We start from the raw sequence: 25,384 nt of genomic DNA, 5'->3' as shown, positions 1-25,384 counted from the left end.
ACTGTTTGTTTGGGAGTCTCACTGGTAAATCACTCGGCCTTTACAACTTGTAATATTTTAAGCGCTGCGTTTTGTGCAGGATTCTAATGCTGTCAATACCCACGTGGGGATTCGTAATCGAGAAGGAAACGGAGTCCCCCTGAAAGACTAGAACCTTCCACTTAGGGCTCCTGCAATACTCATATAATATGTCATCTGTATCCCCCCCCCTGGAGCTCAGTGTTTCTTTACCCAAGGTGCTATCTTTAATTCCAAAATGGTTCTGTATTTATCAAACATTGATTTGCTCAATCAAGTGCATGTGGTGCAGGCAGTGCAGTGTCCAGAGATTACTCGTTGTATTGAGGAATTCTTTCTGGTCCTATAAAAGTTCTCGCCTGCCTCCTTTTAGATATTGCCAGTCTCCCAAAATATGTCTGTTGTATCCGCTTGGAGATTCATAAATTCCTTGGTCCTGTCACTTAAATATTATTTGTTTGGTGGGGAAGGCTTCTTATAATTGTAGTCTGAATGTGGCACCAGAATCTTCCGCCTAAAATTATTGTTGGACAAGTATTGGAATTGTAAAACCAGTCCGTTGAATTTCGAAGATTAAGGGATGATGTAATAGCGGTGTTTAAGATGATTAAAGGATTAGATAGGGTAGATAGAGATAAACTATTTCCTTTGACGAGGAAGTCCAGAATAAGGGGGCATTCGAACTCGGTCATTCAGGGGTGATATCAGAAAGCACTTGTTCACAAAGTATGGGAAATCCCCTTCTTACCACCGCCCCCCCCCCCCCCCCAAATTGAAAATTGGGTTAATTGAAAATTCCAAAACTGAGATTCTTAGATTTTTGTTAGGCAAGGGTATTAAGGATTGCAGAATCAACATGGGTAGATGGAGTTAAGATCCAGATCAGCCATGATCTAATTGAATGCTGAAACAGGCTTGAGGCCTACTCCAGTTCCTATGTTCCTTTTAACCACTGACTATTGATTATCCTTTAAGTGTTTCTTTTATTCCACTCTTCAAAAAGAAACTTGTTCCAAATTTAAGTAAACGTTTATTAAACCATGAATGTTGATCACAATGTAGGATGTTAAAAAATGTGGCGTACATTTATACTCCTGATCCATTTTCTTAGAACTGTACACATTATGACATACTTGCCTTTTGATGAGTGATGATTCTGAAATTGTGAAAAGAATATATGAGAGAGCTAGCCAGAGGGATTGGGGATTTAATGGCGATTACTGTGTTGAACATTTTGTGATTATTCTATTTGCTATTTCACAAGTGACAATTGTATTAAATCCAATGTAGTTAGCATTTTGATCTGTTCTGCTATATCTCTCTTCTCTGGGGTACATCGGGACCCTTTGGGACTGCTCTGATTCTGTGAAATTCATTTTCTCCCGCATACATCTAGTGGAGGACATCATTATCAACAAGTAGCTCGAGTTGACATCTGTGTCTGAGAATGAACCAGACTGTTCGTAACCTTGGTGACATATTTGACCCGAAATGAGCTTCCGACCACATATCCGCGGCATAACTAAGACCGTCTATTTCCACCTCTAACATCACCTGTCTCTGCACTTGCCTCAGCTCATTAGCTGCTGAAACCCTCATTCATGCCTTTGTCATCTCTAGACTTGACTATTCCAATGCATTCCTGGTTGGCCTCCCACGTTCTACCCTACATAAACTTGAGGGTTTAAAAAAGCAAATTATTATTTAAATGGGGAGAGATTACAAAATGCTCCAGTACACAGGGATGTGGCAGTCCCTGTACATGAAACTCAAAAAAAAAAGTTAGCATGCAGGTACAGTAGATAATTCGGAAAGCAAATGGAATGTTGGCCTTTATTGCAAAAGGGATGGAGTATAAAAGTAAGGAAGTCCTGCTACAACTGTTGGAGACCACACCTGGAGTACTGTGTACAGTATTGGTCTCCTTATTTAAGGAAGGATTTACTTGCATTGGAGGCAGTGCAGAGGTTGTCATATGAAGAAAGGTTGAGCCTATACCCTTTGGAGTTTAGAAGACTGAGGTGTGATCTTATTGAAGCGTATAAGATTCTGAGTGGGCTTGACAGGGTAGATGCGGAAAGGATATTTTCTCTCAGGGAAATTAGAACTGGGGGCATAGCCTCGGAATAAGGGGTCGCCCATTTAAAATGGAAATGAGGAGGAATTTCTTAGGGTCGTGAGTCTTTGGAGTTCTCTACCCCAGAGAGCTGTGGAGGCAAAGTCATTGAATATATTTAAGGTGGAGATAGATGGATTTTTGAGAGATAAGGGAGTCAAGGGTTATGGGAGAGAGCAGGGAAGTGGAGTTGAGGCCAAGATCAGATCAGCCATGTTCTTGTGAGGTCATCCAAAACCCGGCTGCCCGTATCCTAACTTGCACCAAGTCCCGTTCACCCATCACTCCTGCACTTGCTGACCTACATTGGCTTCCGGTTAAGCAACGCCTCGATTTCAAAATTCTCATCCTTGTTTTCAAATCCCTCCCTGACCTTGACCCACCCTTTCTTATAACACCTCCAGCTCCACAACCCTCCGAGATATCTGTACTCCTGTAATTCTTCTCTCTTGAGCATCCCTGATTATAATCGCTCAACCATTGGTGCCTTCTGTTGTCTAGGCCTCAAGCTCTGGAATTCTCTGCCTAAACCTTCAGAATGGCAGGCAGTGACTAGTGGAGTGCCGCAAGGTTCTGTGCTGGGGCCCCAGCTGTTTACATTGTACATTAATGATTTAGACGAGGGGATTAAATGCAGTATCTCCAAATTTGCGGATGATACTAAGTTGGGTGGCAGTGTGAGCTGCGAGGAGGATGCTATTAGGCTGCAGAGTGACTTGGATAGGTTAGGTGAGTGGGCAAATGCATGGCAGATGAAGTATAATGTGGATAAATGTGAGGTTATCCACTTTGGTGGTAAAAACAGAGAGACAGACTATTATCTGAATGGTGACAGATTAGGAAAAGGGAAGGTGCAACGAGACCTGGGTGTCATGGTACATCAGTCATTGAAGGTTGGCATGCAGGTACAGCAGGCGGTTAAGAAAGCAAATGGCATGTTGGCCTTCATAGCGAGGGGATTTGAATACAGGGGCAGGGAGGTGTTGCTACAGTTGTACAGGGCCTTGGTGAGGCCACACCTGGAGTATTGTGTACAGTTTTGGTCTCCTAACTTGAGGAAGGACATTCTTGCTATTGAGGGAGTGCAGCGAAGGTTCACCAGACTGATTCCCGGGATGGCGGGACTGACCTATCAAGAAAGATTGGATCAATTGGGCTTGTATTCACTGGAGTTCAGAAGAATGAGAGGGGACCTCATAGAAACGTTTAAAATTCTGACGGGTTTAGACAGGTTAGATGCAGAAAGAATGTTCCCAATGTTGGGGAGGTCCAGAACCAGGGGTCACAGTCTGAGGATAAGGGGTAAGCCATTTAGGACCGAGATGAGGAGAAACTTCTTCACCCAGAGAGTGGTGAACCTGTGGAATTCTCTACCACAGAAAGTAGTTGAGGCCAATTCACTAAATATATTCAAAAGGGAGTTAGATGAAGTCCTTACTACTCGGGGGATCAAGGGTTATGGCGAGAAAGCAGGAAGGGGGTACTGAAGTTTCATGTTCAGCCATGAACTCATTGAATGGCGGTGCAGGCTAGAAGGGCTGAATGGCCTGCTCCTGCACCTATTTTCTATGTTTCTATGTTTCTATGTTTTCCACCTCTACCTCTCTTTCCTCCTATAAGACACTCCATAAAACCTACATCTTTGACCAAGCATTTGGTCACTTGCCCTAATTTCTCCTTGGTGTCAAATTGTTTTATCTTATAACATTCCTGTGAAGCGCCATGGGATGTTTTGCTATGTTAAAGGCACTATATAAATACAAGTTGTTGTCGGGTTAAGTTGGTCAATCTTCGGCGAGCACTCTTGCTCTGGCACGGAAAGAGGACATTTGGCCCACCTCACCTGTCTTGGCTCTCTGAAAGAGCTATCCACTTCATCCCATTCTCCCTTTCCCAGTACCTGTTAAGTGTTTGTTTCTTCAAATTTTTATCCTTTTTTTTAAGAAGACCATTATGGATTCTCTGCACCCCTGTTTCATGTAGCGTATTACATGCCCTAACAACCCTCAGTGTTATTTTTAAAAAATCTCCTAAGCTCTCCTTTCTTTTGGTGGTGATCTTCAATTTATCTCTCTGGTTTCCAATTCACCAACCAGTGAAATTAGTTTTTCACAAATTACTTCAAAACCCTTCGGCGAGCAGCGCTGTACACAGGTGTGAAAAGTGACCTGCGTACAGGAGCGCCATGCCTGCAGTTAGAGACAGGTGTATACAGGGCTTTACCTACAGACTCTGGCCTCAGTTCATTAAATAATTCCATCTCACACACAACCTTATGGAGGTCTGGGAAACCCTTTCTATGTCACTGAATTATGCTATCAAAATGGACGTCTACAGGGGGTTTATATGGAGGAGAGTTTGAACAGAGAGAAATAAATTCAATCCCATCATTCCTTGAAAAGCCTGAGGAGAAAATGGGTAGTTGCCGAGAAGTTCATATCTAAACATTAAGCTCGTATATAAAGGAGCTTTATCTGAATTCTGTCAATACTTTAAGATCCTGATTTTAAGATGTCAGATGAATGCCTCATTGTTGCACTTTTAATTTATGTAATACTCATTCTTCTAGATAAGGGCCTGAAGTTGCTTAATATGTGACATAAAAATTTTATCTTGGTAATCATTATCCTGTGGAGTACCAATATTTTTTTCTGCAAATGCAATCCACCTTGCTCTGGTGATAAAGGGCGACACATGGATTTCATGCTCAGGGTATTTATTCTGGAGTGCTCCTGATGCCTTGGTTGGGAAGCCCAGTGTGGAGCTGGGTCATTCAGTCCAGGAAGTACCCAGGTTTGATCCTGGTTTCATTTTATTTGCTCGTCTGAGCCAGGATGAGTGAGGGGAAGAAACCGCTAGAGTTTCCACTCCTGATTATTGTTTAATCTCCCTTGCTGGCAAGCGTGTGAAGTTACCTTACCAGGTGAGGACAAGATCAAACTCTGTCGTGATGCTTTTAGCAGCCAAATAGCCTTTTGATACCCACTGTTCAAACTCGCATCTGAATGGGTGGCTGACCAAGCGAGTGCAGCTAGTTGCTGTGGAATTCTGCCCAAGCAAAAGGGGTTTCTTTGGCAGTTGTGGGGTTGGGGGTATCTTCGCAACACAAATGTTGATGCCAACACAAATCTGACCAAAACTTAATTTTTTTAAAGTCTGCATTCAATTTTATGTTTGAATGGCATGTTGGATCACCAAGGAGCAGTGGGCGGTATGTGGTCTGGTGCCTGAACTTACCACTATTTCCATGCTGTGATTAGTGCGCATATTGGGGGCAATTATGAATAAAGGAAGAAAATGATGTTTTTTTTGAAGGGAGAAATTGTCCATTTTTAGTAATGCTTGTTAGGGTGTTACTGAAAAAGGATCATTTCTATCCTCATAAAAAACAATTCCACAGGAACTGGCAGCCCAGCTGCAAAGAAAGAACTTGGATGTCTGCAGCACTCTTCACGACCTCAGGATGTCCTAAAGTGCTTTACAGCTAATGAGGTACTTTTGAAGTGTAGTCACTGTTGTAATGTAGGGAAGCACTGCGATACGTGTGCGCACTAGGTCTGTGCAGCAGAGCTAATCTCCAGGCGTCTTGGGTAACCCTTGCCACTGGACCAAGTCCTAGCTCTGTCAAGCCCGTGTGGTGGCTGGTGTGCAACGGCCACCACCCGTTAAAAAAATCCACGCACAGGCATCTTCCACCCTTGAGGATGTAGTTTGGGTCCTTCATTTGAAACACCTGTGAACTCATCCTTTTTTTGGCATGGAAGCAAGTCATTCTCATTTTGAGGGACCGCCAATGAATGAATGGAGGTAGGGAAGTGCACAAACCAAATTTCGCACAGCAGCTCCCCTATACAACATTGAGATAAATTACCAGATCGTCTCTTTTTAGTGATTTTGGTTGAGGGATAAATTATGACCACCCCCCCCTGCTCTTCGAAATAGTGCCATGCGATCTTTTACATCCATCTGAGAGCAGACGGGCCTCAGTTTAACATCTAAAAGACCATTCTAAAAGAGGTAAGCCATTTAGGACCGAGATGAGGAGAAACTTCTTCACCCAGAGAGTGGTGAACCTGTGGAATTCTCTACCACAGAAAGTTGTTGAGGCCAATTCACTAAATATATTCAAAAAGGAGTTAGATGAAGTCCTTACTACTAGGGGGATCAAGGGGTATGGCGAGAAAGCAGGAACGGGGTACTGAAGTTGCATGTTCAGCCATGAACTCATTGAATGGTGGTGCAGGCTAGAAGGACCGAATGGCCTACTCCTGCACCTATTTTCTATGTTTCTATGTCTATTCTTCATGTGAAGAGTCTACCAGAACTCAGTATCTTTTGTAGATAGTGAATGTTGGCAGACTCTTAATCTATAAGGGCAGTGTAGGCCAGCCTGATCCCTTCCTCACCCAATAACCACATATGCACACTTCTACCAAGGGTCACTTGACAACATTCAATATTGGGAACCCTGGCTGCTTTTCCCCTGACACATCTAATTGTGGCATCCTGCGCACTCCCCTGGCTGAGATCAGCTACGGTGCAGGCAGTGGAGCATAACTTAGACCTTCCCGCTTGTGTGGCTCAGGAGAGAAATACATCTGGTGCATTGCCAATGTTAACATGACATTTTCAGTTAAGTATAAAACGAGTGTGTGAAATTTTCTGAGCGTATTCTGAGCCAAAAAGCTTGGGATTTGCTACAGCTGCTCACGTTGTGTAGACCATGTCAGTCAGGTCATGGCTGTATTTGAGTTTGCGTACCTGCCTGTTTATGAAACTCCCACGTTCACACCAGGGATGCTTTGTGAGCTGGAAGGGATTGAGAAGTGGCTGCTGCTCCTGTTTTTCTGTAACCTCCCCTCACACAGGCATGTTTTTCCCTGTCTGCCGTGGGCTGTTTCACAGCAAATGTTTGATGAAATATTAAATGTATAAAACATCTATCTTTGGGTGATTCTGGCTAAAGTTATAGATGATTTTTCAAAGGGTATATAATGCTTCCACTACTTAGAATATGATATAATCTCTGAAAAAATAAGACAAAAATTTGTAGGTTAAAAAAGGATGCTGGGCAGTAATCGTCAATGGGTTCAAATGAGTTATAAACCATTTGAGCTTTGGTTTCTTGCACTGATTCTCTCAGTTAGATTACAGATTGAACCTCCCTTATCCGGGACTCCCTTATTCGGCACCATTCCTGTCCGCTCCGACGTGGACAAATTTGAAGTCCTTCCTCGCTGCCGACTCCAGCAATCGCTGACCTGACCCCGTGATCCACGCCCCGCCCCCCCCCCCCCCCCCCCCCAACGATCTCTGCCATACTCCCAGCCCCAAGCCAGCCAGCCCCAATATCCCCTTGCTCAGTACCTGTACCATCCAATTTAACGTGACCTCCCCTCGTCCGGCAAAATCCCTTATCCGGCACAGGCCAGGACCCAAGAGTGGCGGATAAGGGACGTTCAACCTGTAATCTCTTATCTAACATAGATTTACAGCACAGAAATAGGCCATTCGGCCCAACTGGTTTATGCTCGACACCAGCCTCCCCTCACCTACATCCAACCCAATCAGCATTACCCTCTACTCCCTTCTCTCTTACCTACTTATCAAGCTTCCCTTTAAATGTCTTTATGCTAGTCGCCACAACCACTCCATGTGGAAGCAGGTAACACTCTGGGGCTTGATCCGTGGCTTCTGCTACCATAACTTGCAAAAGAAGGTGGTAATATCAATATAGTACAGTGATAAAATTAATAGTTTGTTGTGTTGAGAATAATTTTATCAACAGCTGTAATGTGCTTGCTATGTGGTTAAAGGCTTTCAGAAGAATGCTGCGTTTGTATGTTTCATATGGTATTGGCTTATGGACGAGTGCTCCTCCCCACCTGATTTTTCTACATGCAATACGTCCAGGTGCAGTAACAGGGAAATCTGCTTCATGGTGTGCAGCCTGTGGAGAAAACCGAGTCATGTTTAAGGTCAGGCTTTTGGGAGCTGCAGTTCTGGATCACTGAAGTCAAATTCCTCAGGTTTATGACAAAATGAAGCTTGAACTCTGAATCAATCTTTAAAAAACGATGTTCAGATCTAAATTTACATTCAGACCATCTGCATAGTACTTGAGCTGTACTGTGGATGCTCTACTTACTGATTTTCCACAAATCAATTAATAGGCAACAAATGGATGCAAAATATCAATAGGTGCAAAAGGGCTAATACCAGAACTGAGAGATTATAACTATCGTGGGGGGGCTGAATGGCTGGGGCTACTTTCTCTAGAAAAGTGAATGCCGAGCGATGACCTAATGGCAGTCGTTGGGATTATGAAGCGGTTTGGTGTGGGGTGGACGTAGAAAATATGTTTCTACTAGAGGAGTCCAGAACTGGGGGACATGAATGTAAGATAGTCACTAATTCATCTAATAGGGAATTCAGCAGAAACGTCTTTGCCCAGAGTGTTACCTGCTTCCACGTGGAGTGATTGTGGCGACTAGCATAAAGACATTTAAAGGGAAGCTTGATAAGTAGGTAAGAGAGAAGGGAGTAGAGGGTAATGCTGATTGGGTTGGATGTAGGTAGGGGGAAGCTGGTGTCGAGCATAAAACTATTTGGGCCGAATGGCCTATTTCTGTGCTGTAAATCTATGTTAGATGTAACACGATAGAACTGCTGGATGTAATCACGCTCTGGTTGAGCAACAGTTACTGAAGCTGATGCTTTGTTTTTAAACACTATGATTTTGAAAATTTGCAGACCCAAATTGACGTTATTTTTGGAATGCACTGTCATCATAGAATTATCATTCATTTCACTTATTCTCTCAGTTTGGCTTGCTGATGTCAAACTGAATGCAGAATTGATAGCAACTGATGTCTGTGGTAGTTATTTACCATGAGCTGATCACATTAAATTCTTCTAGTGAAGCACTGAGCGTGGGTTTTCTGTAACAGCAATGGAACCACCCACTGCTGATTGTAGCAGGCAGATTCTACAGTATACAGGGTGGCAGGGGACAAGGGAAACAGCCAACGAGGTTGAAATTTGCCATTGTAAGCAGTAACGTTGTAATGATATGCTCACTGCGAATAACTGTTGCCACACCTTAGAGGGTAGAGTCCAAAATGAGTAGTGATTTACGAGAAAACTTCCAAGTCAAATTAGGACCTTGATAAACAGTACACATGCACAAGTTCATTACCCGACTAGTGGCTTTCCCGTGACTGTGGCCATGGAAAGTCAGGACAAAGTGAATTTCTCTCGGAGTACATTAGTGATGCTGTAGGTATAGATATGGGGTTCTGGAATCTGTGAAGCCCCATCTTGGCTTGAGTGGAGCATAAATGGCGGCATGGACTGGTTGGGCCGAATGGCCTGTTTCTATGCCGTATATCCGATGTAATCTCATGGTAGAAGTGTGCCGCTGCAGGCGTAACTGTGTGTCACAGAATTGGGCTGTCCAAATAAGAATTGCGCGACATATACAGCAAACTTAATATATTGTAGATAGTATGGGTCATTTGTTAAGATACCAGTTTCCGATTATGTTTATATGTCTTTTACCTCCAGGACCTTGGAGACTGATGGAATGAAAGTCTCTCAGATAGAAAGAACAAACTTGCTTTATATTGCATCTTTCACGACCTCAGGACATTCCAAAATACTTCACAGCAAAAAATTACTTTTGAAGTGTCATCACAGTTGTATTGCAGGGAAATGCAGCAGCCAATTTGCACACAACAAGGTCCCACAAACAGCAATGAGTTAAATGACACAATAATCTGATTTGCTGGTGGTGTTTGAGCATTAAATCAGAACACTGAGGGAAGCTCCCTTGCTCTCCTTCGAAAGGTGCGATGGAATCTTTCTCAGTACTGCACTGGATATGTTCAAGTCCTTGAGTGAGGTTTGAACCTGCAACCTTCTGACCACTGAGCCAAGGCTGACACTCCAGTCATTTTCCACCTAAAGTATATAAACTTTCTGAAAATTCAGCTGTAGTTAATACTAAATTAGCAGTTTGAGAGAGTGCAGTAGGAAGTGTTGTTTCGAGGTAGGATTGAAACAGAGTAGTGGGAGATTTAACCACAACCACTTAAATTTGTATAGGGCCTTTAATGTAAAGAAACGTCTCAAGGCACTTCACAGATGGATGTTGGAAATGGAAACTGAGATGGGAAGCTACTGATTAACAACAACATGCATTTGTGGGACATGTGATGGAAAGCTTAATCGGCTGTGGGAAAGCAATACTAAGATGGCCTCTATTCACAGAGGTCGGGATCTTCACTTTTAGCCTCCAGCAGGTCTGCAAGAGAACAATTCTTCTCAATTCCAAATTGTGGACCTGGGGACAAAAGCTGAACCTATGCAGTGCTTTCCAGTCATGCAATGTTACGTTATGACTCAAACATGCCAATGCAGTGAATGGCACAATCGGGGGGGGGGGGGGGGGCGGGGGGGTCACGTGCTAATAGCAGAAAGCAAGACCCTTGAATATCCATGCTGCTGCTAAATCCTGGGAGATTAGCATCTTTATCTTAGTGCTATTGACTACAGGAGACTCGTGTGTCAGCAGTTGATGGCATGCTAATAAAGTCAAAATGCCGTTGAATCTGTATCCAACCAAAGCTGCATCTCTTCTGGGTCCTTGCTGTATGAGAGAAGTGATCTGCTCCCCTCCACTGGATGGCCTTTTAACGAGTGCAAAATTCACCCACAAAGTAAGTTTAATTTGTAAAACAATTAAATAAAAGATGTAGCTACTTGTGAATTTTACGGAAAGCCGCAGCTTTTTATTGCCATTGAGTTATAATCAAGTGTGACACTAAAAGCAACCCTCGCTGAACAAAGTTAACTTGCCTGAAGCTTGGCTTCTGGATTGTAGCAGCTAAATCATATACTGATAATAGTTATATCGTTGAATGTCCTTCATCTCTATCGTTTTTAGCCATAAATGCCTACAGCAGTGAGGAAACAAATGGACTTTAAATCAATTGTTTGTTGGGTTTGCCCTTTTAATAACTGATTAAAAGTGTGGACCAATGTTGTGTTTCTGGACTCAAAATCAATGCAGTTATAAGAAACAATATTGGGACTACAAGGAGGAGTAATTTTTAATCAGGACCTGTTCGCTTGGCTTACAGTTTTAACATCTTGGGAGTCTGGAACTTTCGGTGATGGCTTCAGCAGTGCTGTGCTCTAATGTTACTGTTTCTATGTATAGATAAGGCTTTCCAGTATTTCATACACTCGTCAAGGACATTCATGTACGGTGGCATTTGTTTAAAATACTTTTCACCAGAACACCGTGCTTTGCTTGCAAGCTGGGGGTAATCAAGGTTTGCTTTCAAAAAGCTTTTTAGGGATGTTTCCCTCTACAGTTCCCACTAATTTTCATAAGTATTTTGTTAACATACCCCTAGGAAAATGTTCTACATAATTTGCATTCTATTCAAATCTGAGTCAGCGTCTAAAAAGTCTCTCAGTCGTTGCTGATGGTGGTTCACTCGAAACATGTCACTTTCTGACGAACTGGTGAGCATTTCCACCATTTCCTGCTTTGATTCCAGATTTTCAACTTTCATTTTTCTTTGCCAGCTCAACTTTAATTTTGGTTAATGGTTTACTCCTGTAAAAGTGATCATTAAAAGGGTGACCGCACAGTAGTCGCAGGTAGTCAGGTGTGTCTCCTCCAGAAACACACCATCATTTACTTGGGCAGAATAAAAAAGAATCAGACTTCAGTCATATCATTTTCTGTAAAGGAGAGGTGAGTGTTCGGGGCCCAGAAGAGGCGAGGGCCCAGGGGCAGCATGGGCCAGCCCACACTGCGATACGTGCAGAAGAGCTGGTCTCCAGTCGTCTTGGTTAATCCTTGCTACTGGACCAAGACCCAGCTCTGTCAAGCCCATGTGGTGGCTGGTGTGCAACGGTCACCCCATGTTTAAAAAAAAAATCCACGCACAGGCATCTTCCACCCTTCAAGATTTAGTTCGGACCTGGAATTTTATGTCCATCTATGAAACACCTGTGAACTTTTTGACATGGAAGCAAGTCATCCTCGATTCAAGGGACTGCCTATGATGAAATTGTAAATATCTGGAAACTTCAAATGTGCTGCCCTAAACTGCAGGAAAGGACATGAGCAGTGTTCCCTTTAAACTGCGTGGTCACACAGCTCTCTGGGCATCTGGCTTGCTGGCTTTTTATTGCAAAAAATCCACACGTGCGGTATTTTGAATGGGCCGCCCACTCAAAAACAAAATGAACTGGAATATTGGACGCAGGTACAGAATTTTGAGCATCAGTCTAATATTTAACCTCTATGCTTTTTAAGGGGTAGATTTTGGGACCCCGCTCAATGGAAATTTCAATTTTAAAATTAAATGGTTCAGAAAGTAACACTTGACTCGGTGTTTGTTGGACTTGGAGCAATTGCTACAGAATCACGGAAGGGTTTTGTATTTTTGCATATTTCAAGCGTGTTTTCAGAGCTGTGCTGAAATATCTTAAAAATCATAACTCTTTAATATCCATTTAAAATTGCTGTCATGCATGTGAACAGCAAGCTTTTAATTTTGTGAAATTTGGTATAATCTGAATTGTTATCTGTTGAAACAATACTGTGAATGTTACCCGCATCCTCCAATTGTTTTCTGTTTCGTACAGAAAATATTTTCAGAAATATTTCCCCCTCTCCGCCCTTCCTGAATCTTCTTGGTCACAAATTAATTCTTATGTTGGGCAGTGCTTACTTACCTCTGATTGCTGGCATCTCCAGGAAATTCCTGCTAACATTGGATGGTGGTGTTGCCATTGAAATACTATTGCAGTCTACTGTTAATGCGAAGTTACTTTTGCTTTTTAAAAAAAAATCAAATTATCCAGCAATTTAAATTAAGCAATTTTAATAAAACTGCACAGGCAGAGCTTTTGCTTGATTTCAATTCAAATTAATATAATTTGAATTAAGCAACTCCGGATTAAGATTAGACATTAATTATGATCCGCCAATATTAGGAGCTGCTTTATTATTGTAGTAATTAACCAATACATTTTAAACCACACCATTTTAAATAAAGACAAAGTTTTGATGCCTCTTATTTCAGTACTCCCTACGATCCCTTTCCCTTCTATTCCATTGTCCCATAAATTTTTTTAGCTGCTTTCTTTCCCTATCTATTGTAATATCTAATAATCTAAAATATTTTCATAAACTGACTTAATCCTTTTACTGACCATCCTTCCTTTTTTTGGCTCCCATCATCCATTTTGGTGGTGGCAAAAACGTAAAGATATGGCTCATCACAGATGACGCCCAGAAAGCCATCAAAGGTATTTTAACAAATTAATATACTTATTGGTGACCCCCAGATACTGGCTGAATGAGGAAACTTGTCCAGGGAACTGCAGGGTTTAATAGGAAAAGTGAAGCATTATGTTTGCCCCAAGATTGTTGGGGTCATATTTCTGCTGTGTTCCAAATTCAAGTAGAGTAGAATATGTTAAATAAGTTGGTCCCCAATAATTGGCGCTGGATTATTGCTCACATTTAAAGTAATTGTATCATGGTCGTTGATTCTTCTGCGTAGATGCCACCATTCATCTGGATATAGTGCAAAACGGTACACTCCCTAGCTCCCTGGGGAGTTAAGGGATATGGGGATAGGGCAGGAAGATGGAGTTGAGGTTGAAGATCAGCCATGATCTTATTGAATTGTGGAGCAGGCTCTATGGGCCGTATGGCCTACTCCTCCTAATTCTTATGTTCTTAAGCTGTGCGGTACACTAAATAAGGAATAATTAGCATGATTCCAAGACCTTAGTCTCAGCAAGGACTTTCAATAGTTACAAAGCTTATATAGTTAAAATATTTACTGTTAAGTTCAAACGTTGTCCGTACAAATTTATACAGTGATCTTTTTGTTTTATTATTCATTCTCGGAAAGTGGGCACCACTGGCAAAGCCAACATTTATTGCCTATCTGTTGTTGCCTTGAGAAGGCAGCGGCGAACTGCTGGAGTCTGTGCATTAAAGGTACTCCCGCAGTGCTGTTGGGTGCGGAGCTCCAGGATTTTGACTATGAGGAACAGTGATATATGTCCAAGCTGGGATGGTGTGTGACTTGGAGGTGAAGGTGCGCCTGTGCACCTGCTGTCCTTATCCTTCTAGGTGATAGGGGTCCGGTAGAATATTACTGCCGTGGAATTTTCTCCTATCTATTCTCTGCATCTTAATTACTTGTTACAACTGCGGCACTTTTTTTAAACTAGTGAAATTTCCATACAGCCACCTGAGGCCAGGAGTTTGATGCACATCTCCAGCAATGTCAGAGTGGCAGATGAGAGAAGTAAAACGAAGGAGCTGCGTCATGACTAATCAGAATTGGAAAATTATCTGTGTCTATGTTTCATGCATCCTCAGCTTACCTATACCATCAAAACACATGTATTTATTTCTTCACTTAATTTACCTCTCCCTTAATTCTACACAAGCCATACTGCATCCTGGTTGATAGGTGACATATTGGTCTTGAGTGCGGATCTAGACTTGGCTAATTATTTCTTTAGATATTCCTAGCTAAGGTTGCTGAACAAAGATCAGCAGGCACTAACTCTGATCCTATCACTCCATAGTAAGTCTTAGTTTTGCCAACCAGTTACCCTCCCCAATTGCTTTGAGTGCGAAATAGAATTTATCTGCAGTAGGAATGGGGTACTGAAGTTGCATGATCAGCCATGATCATATTGAATGGTGGTACAGGCTCGAAGGGCCAAATGCCCTACTCCTGCACCTATTTTCTATGTTTCTATAATACTTCTTTCCTTTATAAAGTGTTACAGAGCACCGTACTAAAAATCAGCAAATAAAATAAAAATGGCAAATGCTGTAAATCAGAAATAAAAACCGAAAATGCTGGAAATTCATAGGTTAGTCACTGATGAGGAGAAATGGCAGCTTTTGACATTTTGTATGTTTACCCTTTATTAGAGAACCCTTCTGCTAAAGAATTCACCCCCCAAAAATGTCATAACCTGTCTTTTCTCTTTACAGATGCACAGACTGATCTGTGTATTTCCAGCATTTTCTGTTTTTATGCCAAAAATCAGCCTATATGATGATAGTTGGTTTATTCAATACCAAGTTTAGCATCTGTACGAACAATGCCTCTTGAATCAAAATGTGAAATATGCATGGAATTGAGGATTTCTCATTTTCAGTGACATTGGATGTAGGACATCACTTAAGGTCCCACCTGGTTTTCAGAGGTGCAATTCTATTAATTGGAGCACCCTAGTCTAAATTTGCTAATGTAATATCAGCCTGGGGAATTTGTCTTATTTTTAAGCTTTGCAGATTGGTGCGGGGCCTGTTGTTGCAGATAGTGTTGAGTCACCACAAAATTTCAGACTTCAAACAGAATAAAGAAAGCAGACTAGGCCAATTAGTTTCCTTTTCAGCATTGTGTGTGTGATCATTGTGCTTTGCAGTCATAAGCCATTTCATTACAGCATTTGTGATGGGGTGCTACATGTATTAATGCACTGTGAATACAGTAGATATATGAATGGAACTCTCCCCACACCACATGTCCACAGTCTTGCATAGGGTTGTATCAGGAGATGGCAGGGGCCTTGCCTCACCCTGAAATCAGGAAGTTAGTCAGCTTGTCCCCACGGCTACTCTGTGTGATTCCTAGCAGCTGGATTCAGAATTCTGCCAGCATTTTAATGGTGGTATATCGGCCGTCGACTCATTTGGCAATGTGAAAACATTTTTAAAAATTTGTTCCCGGGATGTGGGCAACATTGGCGAGGCTGCATTTCTTGATCGTCTCTAGTTGTGCTGAGAAGAACATGCAATGAGCAAGTGATGATGGGCGTTCTGCTTCATAGTGCTAACTTCATAAGACATCGGGAGTCAACCATGTCATGTAAGACTGGGGTCAAACTAGGAGTGGCAGGTTTCGTTCCCTGAAGGGCATTCATGAACCAGTTGGAAGTTTTACAACAATCCAGCACTTTCAGGTGCTAGCCCTCAAGTTTAGCTATCTGACTTGCTAGTCCAATACCATAAGCATACTACTGTAACTACTTTTTAATAATACATAAGGATGAAAAGCAGTTACTTGCACAGTCTAAATTTACAGAGATCTTCTTGGCATGTCAGACATTGAAATACCCTGCCCTGTAAATTTTTTTGTTAAATAACTCAAACTTGGAAATTTACCGTTAAAATTATTTGGTGCAATTGAGAGGGAATAAAGGAATAGATTACATCTGGGAGGAAAGAATTGAGATCCTCTATTTAATACAGGCTGTCTTTTAATCCTACAGAGAGGCTGAATTATTCAAAGAGCAAGGCAATACATTTTACGCAAAGAAGGACTACAACGAAGCATATAATTATTACACAAAAGCAATAGGTAAGAATTTGGTTTAAGTCAGCATCTGACGCTATTGCAATGGAAGAAATTGTAACCTCGCAAGGTTTAAATTGATGCTTTGAAAAAGATGCATCAGTTCTATTCCGTAGTCTTAAATGCTTGTGTTCAATTAAAATGATTTACAGTCATCCCTCTCCGGAGTATTTTTTTAAAACTGATTTATTAAACAAGAGCTAAGTAGTTGAACACTTCTGGGCATACATTCAAATCCATTCTACTGATGCAATTAAAATGTCATCTCTTCTGTAAATGTTCTACATAAAATGAATTTTGGTAGCTTCAACGTGGGTTTGGTAGCTGCAGACCACTGTAAAACTGTCCCCAATTTGTAACGATTGCTAATCTGACTCAAGGGAATGAGAGTGGCTGGAGTAGGAAGTGGCAAAATTCACGCTGCTGAGATTGTTGGGGCGGCGTGCAAGGAGCTTGCCCTACCTCGGACCACAGTCATACCTGTTCTGAGATACGGACACTTGGTGTGCAGCAATGCAAGTGTTCAGTTCTCCAGCGTAAAAATGTATTCCAAAAACAACAACAAAAACCTCAAACATTGGCTATATTTATTCAGCCTGTTGATCCTGAGTCGACGAAAGATGAACAGGGTGTGCCTTGTAAAGATGAGCCTGTTAGCCTAACTTGCAAGGAAATCGTGTCAGAGAACAGTTGAACAGAAATATGCCACCGCAGTTTGCACAGCCCACGCAAATTGAAAATGATAACCCTGATATTGCTGTACTCCACTTTTAATATTACAAAGTAGCTTTAACAATTAGGATGCTACAATTGGCTTCAGCTCCCCTGGGCTACAGATTTTTAAGTGCACGTGCGTGAAAGCTAGAGGAAGATGGGATCAAACTTGGCTGTGATGCCGCCCATGGCTTAATGGTCTTCGATACTCACTGTCAAGAGGATTACACGTGAAGAATAGCCATGGATGTGAGGTACCAGAGAGTTGCTAGCACCTGAGGATTCAAACTCCAACCTTCAGGGGAGAAGAAAGTTGGAGGGAACGGGAAAGTATGATGTAAGTATCTTAATTTTTATTATTAAACCTAACAAACTATTAAGTTGATTTTTGGTCTGTGGTTCCTTTCAGAACTGGAGTCCTTTTACCCCTGAAGGATTGTTAAATCTAGTTTTTTTTTTTTAATCACAGCCCAGGAGGGACTGAAATGAATTGGATTTCACTGTAAACCATTGGTCTATTGGTTAATTTTTCTAACGTTATAAGCAGTATTTTAATGGCCGTCTTTTCAGTAATAACTTGTGAAAAGGCTGGTTGATACGTTGCTCCCTAATATTATCCAACAAAACAGTGTTCAGAATTAAACTTTCTCACCATCATCCCCCTGCCCCCAGGTTTGGGAAAAATGCCTCTGCTTTTCAGGGCAGAGCAACTTAAGGGCACAAGGTAAGAATGTAGAGTAAAAGCCACAACTGGAGAGAATAATAACTTTGAGCTGTTTGTTCATTTAATATAAGCCAAGCTGTGGTATTACTGGTGTGAAGTGGTGCAAGCCAAGGGAATCACCTTCAGATCATTTGCTCCACAGAAAAGTGATCTATCTCCTTTTACTGGTCTTGAGAAAGAGTTTTGCTCTTTTTATAAAAAAAAAAGTAATCTGCTAATATTTCTACAAGAGCTGTAAAATAAAGCAGTGCAATATTAATTCACACTCGGACCATTTAGTTGGCTCCAATTAGAAGATGGCACCCTATAAATGAAGATTTATTTTTAAAAGCCCCTGGAGGAGTTCTGTGGGTAATTACGTATCAGTGGAATGGCTTACTTTTAAAACATTTGTTCTGGGATGTGGGCGTCGCTGGCAAGGCCAGCATTTATTGCCCATCCCTAATTGCCCTTGAGAAAGTGGTGGTGAGCCGCTGCAGTCCGTGTGGTGAAGGTGCTCCCACAGTGCTGTTAGGGAGGGAGTTCCAGAATTTTGACCCAGCGACAATGAAGGAACGGCGACATATTTCCAAGTTCGGGTGGTATGTAACCTGGAGGGGAACTTGCAGGTGATGGTGCTCCCCTGTGCCTGCTGCTCTCGTCCTTCTAAATGGTAAGAGGTCACAGGTTTGGGAGGTGCTGCCGAAGAAGCCGTAGCAAGTTGCTGCAGTGCATCTTATAGATGGTCCACACCGCAGCCACGCTGCGCCGGTGGTGGAGGGAGTGAATGTTGAAGGTGGTGGATGGGGTTCCAATCAGACAGGCTGCTTTTTCCTGGATGGTGTCGAGCTTCTTTGGTGTTGTTGGAGCTGCAAGTGGAGAGTATTCCATCACACTCCTGACTTGTGCCTTGTAGATGGTGGAAAGGCTTTGGGGAGTCAAGAGGTGAGACACTCACCGCAGAATACCCAGCCTCTGACCCGCTCTTGTTGCCACAGTATTTATGTGGTTGGTTCAGTTAAATTTCTGGTCAATGGTGACCCCCAGGATGTTGATGGTGGGCGATTCGGAGTTGGTAATGCCATTGAATATCATGGGGAGGTGGTTAGTCTCTCGCTTGTTGAAGATGGTCATTGCCTGGCACATGTGTGGCACAAATTTTACTTGCTACCTATCAGCCCAAGTCTGCATATGGGCATGGACTGCTTCATTTTCTGAGGCGTTGCGAATGGAACTGAACACTCTGCAATCATCAGTGAACATCCCCACTTCTGATATGATGGAGGGAAGGTCATTGAAGCTGAAGATGCTGGAGTTACTTTCTTCTTTAAAGATTTATGAGATATAATTTAAAATTTGTGTTGGTCTTTATAGTTGGTCAGCAATAGTTGAGGTGTTTACTTTGGCATTTCTTCGACCTGTCTGACAGCTCCTAGTAAGTGTTCTTTTGTCTTTCCAGATATCTGTCCTAAAAATGCCAGTTACTATGGCAATCGAGCAGCCACTCTTATGATGATGGGTAAGTTCCGGGAGGCTCTTGAAGATGCACAGCAGGCTGTGAGGCTGGATGACACTTTTATGAGGGTATGTCATAGATGATCAGACTAAAATGTGGTAATGGGTACCAGTGAATCCGTGTTGTTTAATTGTATAATACATGACACAAGTCTCAAGGTTTCCCTCGCATTCTTCCTTATTCTTGTCACTATTATAGGTAATGTTTAGTGTGGTATATAAGAAAGTACATTGTCTTAAATTTGCTTATCTATAAAATGGTTGGTAACCTAGAAACCTCTTGAAATTTTATTAATTTTTGTCTTTTCTGCGTATTTGCATTTGCCTCACATCAATCCATTGTCACCATTCCATTGTTTCCCCCATATGTTTTATTGGCTGCTCATTCAAACTTCCATGCATGTGTATTATGAAGCTGGCTGCACGAGACCTCAAGGCACAGCTAAAAGGAAATATTCATGGAACCTGCTTTATTTTCCTTTTGGAATGTATTCGCTCACTTCTTTAAAACATGATGCTCCTTTTAAAGAGATTAGTGGCCGTGCCTGTTAAAATTCTGCTGTACTTGCCGTTCCGTTGTATCTTTGAAATAACCCATGTAAAATAGTCCTTAATTATTGGGATTAACCCTGGTTTTAGTAAATAAGGACATTTGTTTGTTTTCAACTGTGAATTAGCTAAGGCTTCTTAGAAAACAAACTGAAAATTAGCAGTTTTGTTACTAGGCGTGTTGAGCATAGCCATGCCAACAGGTCATAGAAAATAACACACAGATTCTGTTATATCCACCCCATAGCATAAACACACAGATTCAGCAGCAAGGCCATTTCGGGGCCAGTACCATTAGAAATGGTTCTGTAGCACAAATTTTGTGTGATGCTTTTAATTGCTTCAAATGGTTTCCATTTCTACGACCACCAGTCACATGTAGCCACCAGTACTTCATCCTAGTTTTATATTACTCAGAATACTCTCCCAACACAACCCAAGTTTAAAAGGATAACATTTTAATTGTACTGATAGGTGTTGCACATAGCTCCAAGTGCATATAGCATGAAAATTTCATACTCATCATTACACTTTAATGACGTTCTAATGACAGCACTGTTGCCTGTTTTTTTTTCTTTCCAATTTGAGTTTCTGTGGTACACCACATAATCCGGATCGAGCTGGTCTGCGCTGCTCCTTTTGTAATCTCACTACTTTTCTAAGCAATAACTTATATCCATAGTTGAAGGGGGAGGGAGCTCTGTCCTGTTGCAGCAGCAGTTCACTTTCATGTTGCAGATAAAAAAATAACAATACTGCTAAATAGCATAATTATGTTTTCATTGTGTAGACTGGGTCTTTACTCGTTGGAGTTCAGAAGGATGAGGGGGGATCGTATAGAAACATTTAAAATAATGAAAGGGATAAACAAGATAGAGGCAGAGAGGTTGTTTCCACTGGTCGGGGAGACTAGAACTAGGGGGCACAACCTCAAAATACGGGGGAGCCAATTTAAAACTGAGTTGAGAAGGAATTTCTTCTCCCAGAGGGTTGTGAATCTGTGGAATTCTCTGCCCAAGGAAGCAGTTGAGGCTAGCTCATTGAATGTATTCAAGTCACAGATACATAGATTTTTAACCAATAAGGGAATTAAGGGTTATGGGGAGTGGGCGGGTAAGTGGAGCTGAGTCCACGGCCAGATCAGCCATGATTTTGTTGAATGGTGGAGCAGGCCCGAGGGGCTAGATGGCCTACTCCTGTTCCTAATTCTTATGTTCTTATGTTCTTGTGTATTTTAGGGTCATCTGCGAGAGGGAAAATGCCACCTTTCTTTAGGGAATGCCATGGCAGCCGGCCGGTGTTTTCAGAAAGTTTTGGAACTGGAAACTGGTAACCCTCAGGCACTTACTGAGGTAAGGAGCAGGCCTGTCACAAATATCTCCAGTATTTGATTTACCAAGCCGCCTTAACACAGTGATACTGGATTATAATGTTGATGTAGGTTGCATTCAGAGCCATATATCTAAACGTCATATTTTAGCAGTTTTTTAAGTAACACTTTCAATTCACAAATACATGTGTTGCTTACTGTGACTAGCTAATGGAATCACATTTTCATTTACCTGCTCGGCATTTGTCTATTGACTATTCTTCTTGAGTGGGGAGGGGAAAGATAAGCCAACATTCGAGCCGAACTGGCTCCAAGATGAGGTCCCTGGTGTTGGGGGATTGGAACTCTGCTCTTAATGCTGGACCGGCAGCAGGAGAGTCAAGTAACAACCTTTGAATTAGAGGGGACAAAAATGAATGGCTGGATGTCATCAGCATATTTTTTATATTATCTGGAACCAGATCCCATGTTTCCGTATAATATAAAGCAGTGGCATATATATGATGGGTTGGGGGGGGGGAAAAGGGGGAATCGAGGATGGAGTCCGAGGTGATCAAATGGGGTTAGGAGAAGAAACCATTTGTCGTTAGGATATACATAAATTTAAAAAAAAATAAAAAAATACCAAGATGTAATGCTAAGGAGAGACTTTGGAGGAAGATAGAATGATCAGCTGTGTTAACGGCTCCAATCTGGGCTCATTCCAGATGCCCGTATACTGCAGTAAGAATCCATTATTGATCTGTATTAAAATGACTCCATTCCAGAAAACAATAAAGGCAGAGGAGAGGTCAAAAAGGACAAGAAAGGATAGCGAACTACAGCCATAGATATAGTTAGTAATTGAAAAGTGCAATCTCTGTGCTGGGACTGGAATAGAAGCCAGGTTGCATCACCTCAAAACAAGGAGAGGTGAACATATAGTTAAAAGCAACAATTTATTCTAGGCTTTGGAGAGGCTGGTAAGATTTGAGGTAGAGTGTTAATTGGTGAGATTAATGGGTTTTAAAGTGGGATTTTCGAGGAGGGATAATTATTTTGTAATGAGGTAGGGACCATTCCAGAGGGTTATAGAGAGATTGATGTCGGCAAACAAAGGACTGAGGGAAATCAAGTGTTTAGCAGCTGGGAGGAAGTAAAAGCAGCAGGTTGTGGGCTTCATAGGCAAGATGAGATTGATGAAGGAAGGAGGAGACATGTATTTAAATATACTTTATTATATATTAAGTATGTACTTTAATCATATGCAAATTATATTGTGCGGATTGCCGAGTATCTGCAGTGAAGTGCCTCTCTCTCGCACGTGCCACAGCCTGTTGTCTTGTATATTTACACAAAATGAGAGGTATCTGGACATGACATTAATATCAGTGGCACATAATAGAACTGTGTGTTACTTAATGCTGATGCTATCATTGGCCGAGCAAAAGTTAGTATGTTGAGGAATATTTGAGAAAGTTGACGCTCTTTTGGAACCTTCTATTTGCATGTCCTGTTCTTTCTCTAGCTGAAGAATGCAGAAGCAGTATTGGAGTATGAAAGAATGGCCGAAGTTGACTTTGAGAAAGGAGATTTCAGAAAGGTAATCAGACCATCTTGTTAATGCATTAAAAATTTAATTTGTAACAACTTGGGGCTTAAAAGTGTAAACAAAATTAAATGTCGCAACACTCAGCAAGTTCATGACGGGCTCACTTTCAAGGTTACATCAGAGGATTTGAAAATGTGTGAAGATTAAAGGAAAATAGTCTGTCTCTTCCTGGTGGCTTTGCAAGCTGGTGTTTTTTTAAAAAAAAACATCCATTCTATCAACATGTTGCTACTCTTGATTTTCAATTAGACCTCTTTTTAAAGTACTTTTTTTCCCCCTCCCTCCCCCTTTTTTTTCTCTTCCAAAAGAGGGTGCTGGTCTTCTGTCAGACATTTACAATGCTGCTCTATAGCTGGTTAGTAGCTGCACTCTGCCTTCACTCAATGTCTCCTCACTGGCACAGCTCAAATCGGGAATTGTGGTTCATTATGGATGTAAACCTTTCCCCCCCCCCCCCCCCTTTGGTCCTTTCTAAAAGATTATCATCCATCTATCAGGATCACTTTTTTAAAAAATTGTGCAAGTAATTATCCTTTCTTTCTTTAACCCGAGAATTCTAATCAATTCAATATATCTTAGTTGACCAATGAAGTTGATGAGAGTATTTATGGTAAAGTAAGTGAGCAGCTTTAACCTCCCGCACAATTCTGATCGAATTAAGGAGCTAATTGACTGGTGTGCTTTGTTATATATTTTTCTCTGACTTCTTCTCCCAGGTTGTATACTGTATGGATCGTGCCCTTGAGTTTGCTCCTGCCTGCCACCGCTTCAAAATCCTTAAAGCTGAATGCTTAGCATTGCTTGGTCGCTACCCTGATGCCCAGTCAGTAGCAAGGTAGATATTCATCCCTTTGGGTACTGTAAATTTAAATATGCTATTCACTGTAGTTTTTCATTTTTTTTCCCAATTGCGCTCATTACGGCAAGGGATGTTAGTTCTGGGGAATGACTCACTTTCTGTTTCGAGCACCTAGAGTTAGCATCCAGTACTCCCAGGTCAGTTATAGCATGGTGAGATGTAGAGTAGAACTTTGTCTTCTCTCCCTCCACTCCAGCCTCAGAAGAGCAACATATACTGCACCAATGTGAACTTTTCCCTCCCTGTTTCTTTCGCAAGCGTTAGAGGCAATTTTGTGTTTAAGTCCCACGGGCTCATGGAACTAAGCATTTGAGACAGTGCAAACTCATGTCAATGGAGATGTGCAATAAAATAGCATATTCCAAGTATATTGCAAATTAATAATTAACAGCATTCCCCTGATGACCTAGTAAGTAAACGCCTAATAGGTAAAACACTAAGGACTAGAAATTCAGTTGGTTAGTGCCGCCCGTTAGCGCCCGGGTGGGGCGGTAAAGGGTCTAATAGCTTACTGCCCGGGCGCAGCAAGTTTAGCGCCGCCCGCGTACTTTGGTTAAGTATTAGCGGCGGCACTAACAATTAGCACTCCGCCCTGTAGAGCCACTCAGTGACATCACTGAGCGTGCAACGCCCCGGACGCGAACTTCAGTTGCTTTGCCTCACCTAAATGCACCACAGAAAGCAGGCGCTCATACCTGTGATTGCCGCTGCTGGGGCGCTATTAATGGGATGAACAACCTGGTCATTGAGAGGTCAGAGTGAGTGCTAGCTAATGTGCACGCACAATCTGTAACTCTTGCCTTGCTGCGGCTGTTAAATTGCTTTCCTCAGCATTTGCACCTCGTCACTTTCCACGTTGATGGGGGCCGTACTGGTGCTCCACCTTGCCCTACGGCAATGTCTTCGTAGGCGGCATATCCTGGCAACAGCCACGATGAATTCGTCCTGCAAGAGACCACTTTGCCAGCACTCTTCCAGCCACCACATGAAGTTCATGGCTGGCTACTTGGGGACAAGGATTATCCACTCGCCACCTGGCTGATGACGCCCCTCAGTAACCCCGATACCCCTGCTGTGAGCCCTGTTACAATCAGAGCCATGCCGCCACCAGGAACGTCATCGAGCAGACTAGGTGCTGAAGCAGCGGTTCTGCTGTCTTGACCGCTCTGGGGGGGGGGGGACCCTTCAGTATTCCCCTGATCAAGTCTCCATCTTCATCATTGTTTGTTGCATGCTGCTCAACCTGGCCGTTATGAGGGCCCAGCCACTGCCAGCAGGGATTGCAGGTCAACCTTGGGAGGCAGAGGAGTGATCGTGGTAATGTTGGCGCTGCAAGGGCCGTGTGTGAACGGCTCATTAGACACCGCTTCCAATAAATCATCGCTGAGATGGCAATGGCAAAACACAAAGTCCTGGCTATCTGCAGGTTGCAAGCCCTATCACCCATGAAAGGTTCAATGAGAAAGATGACCAAAACGAAAACGTCAAATGACACATAAAATTTCACGCACAACTATCTCCTTTGAAACATGACGTCCCACAAAGACGACCAACAATTTACAAACAGCC

At 42.2% G+C, this 25,384-nt stretch overlaps 1 protein-coding gene across 2 annotated transcripts in view; it reads left to right on the top strand.

Moving 5' to 3' along the window:
• Window positions 1–25,384, top strand: part of dnajc7 (DnaJ (Hsp40) homolog, subfamily C, member 7) — a 52,221-nt gene that overhangs the window by 694 nt on the left and 26,143 nt on the right. For both annotated transcript variants that reach the window (XM_070864307.1, XM_070864308.1), the window contains exons 2-6: window positions 16,472–16,560; window positions 19,431–19,555; window positions 21,274–21,387; window positions 22,873–22,947; window positions 23,673–23,791. In XM_070864307.1, coding sequence (XP_070720408.1) covers window positions 16,472–16,560; window positions 19,431–19,555; window positions 21,274–21,387; window positions 22,873–22,947; window positions 23,673–23,791 — 522 coding nt within the window. The remainder of the gene's footprint in view (window positions 1–16,471; window positions 16,561–19,430; window positions 19,556–21,273; window positions 21,388–22,872; window positions 22,948–23,672; window positions 23,792–25,384) is intronic.

The sequence above is a fragment of the Pristiophorus japonicus genome, chromosome 21 (assembly GCF_044704955.1).
Source record: "Pristiophorus japonicus isolate sPriJap1 chromosome 21, sPriJap1.hap1, whole genome shotgun sequence".
NCBI lineage: Eukaryota > Metazoa > Chordata > Chondrichthyes > Pristiophoridae > Pristiophorus > Pristiophorus japonicus.
This window is presented reverse-complemented; position numbering and strand designations above follow the sequence as displayed.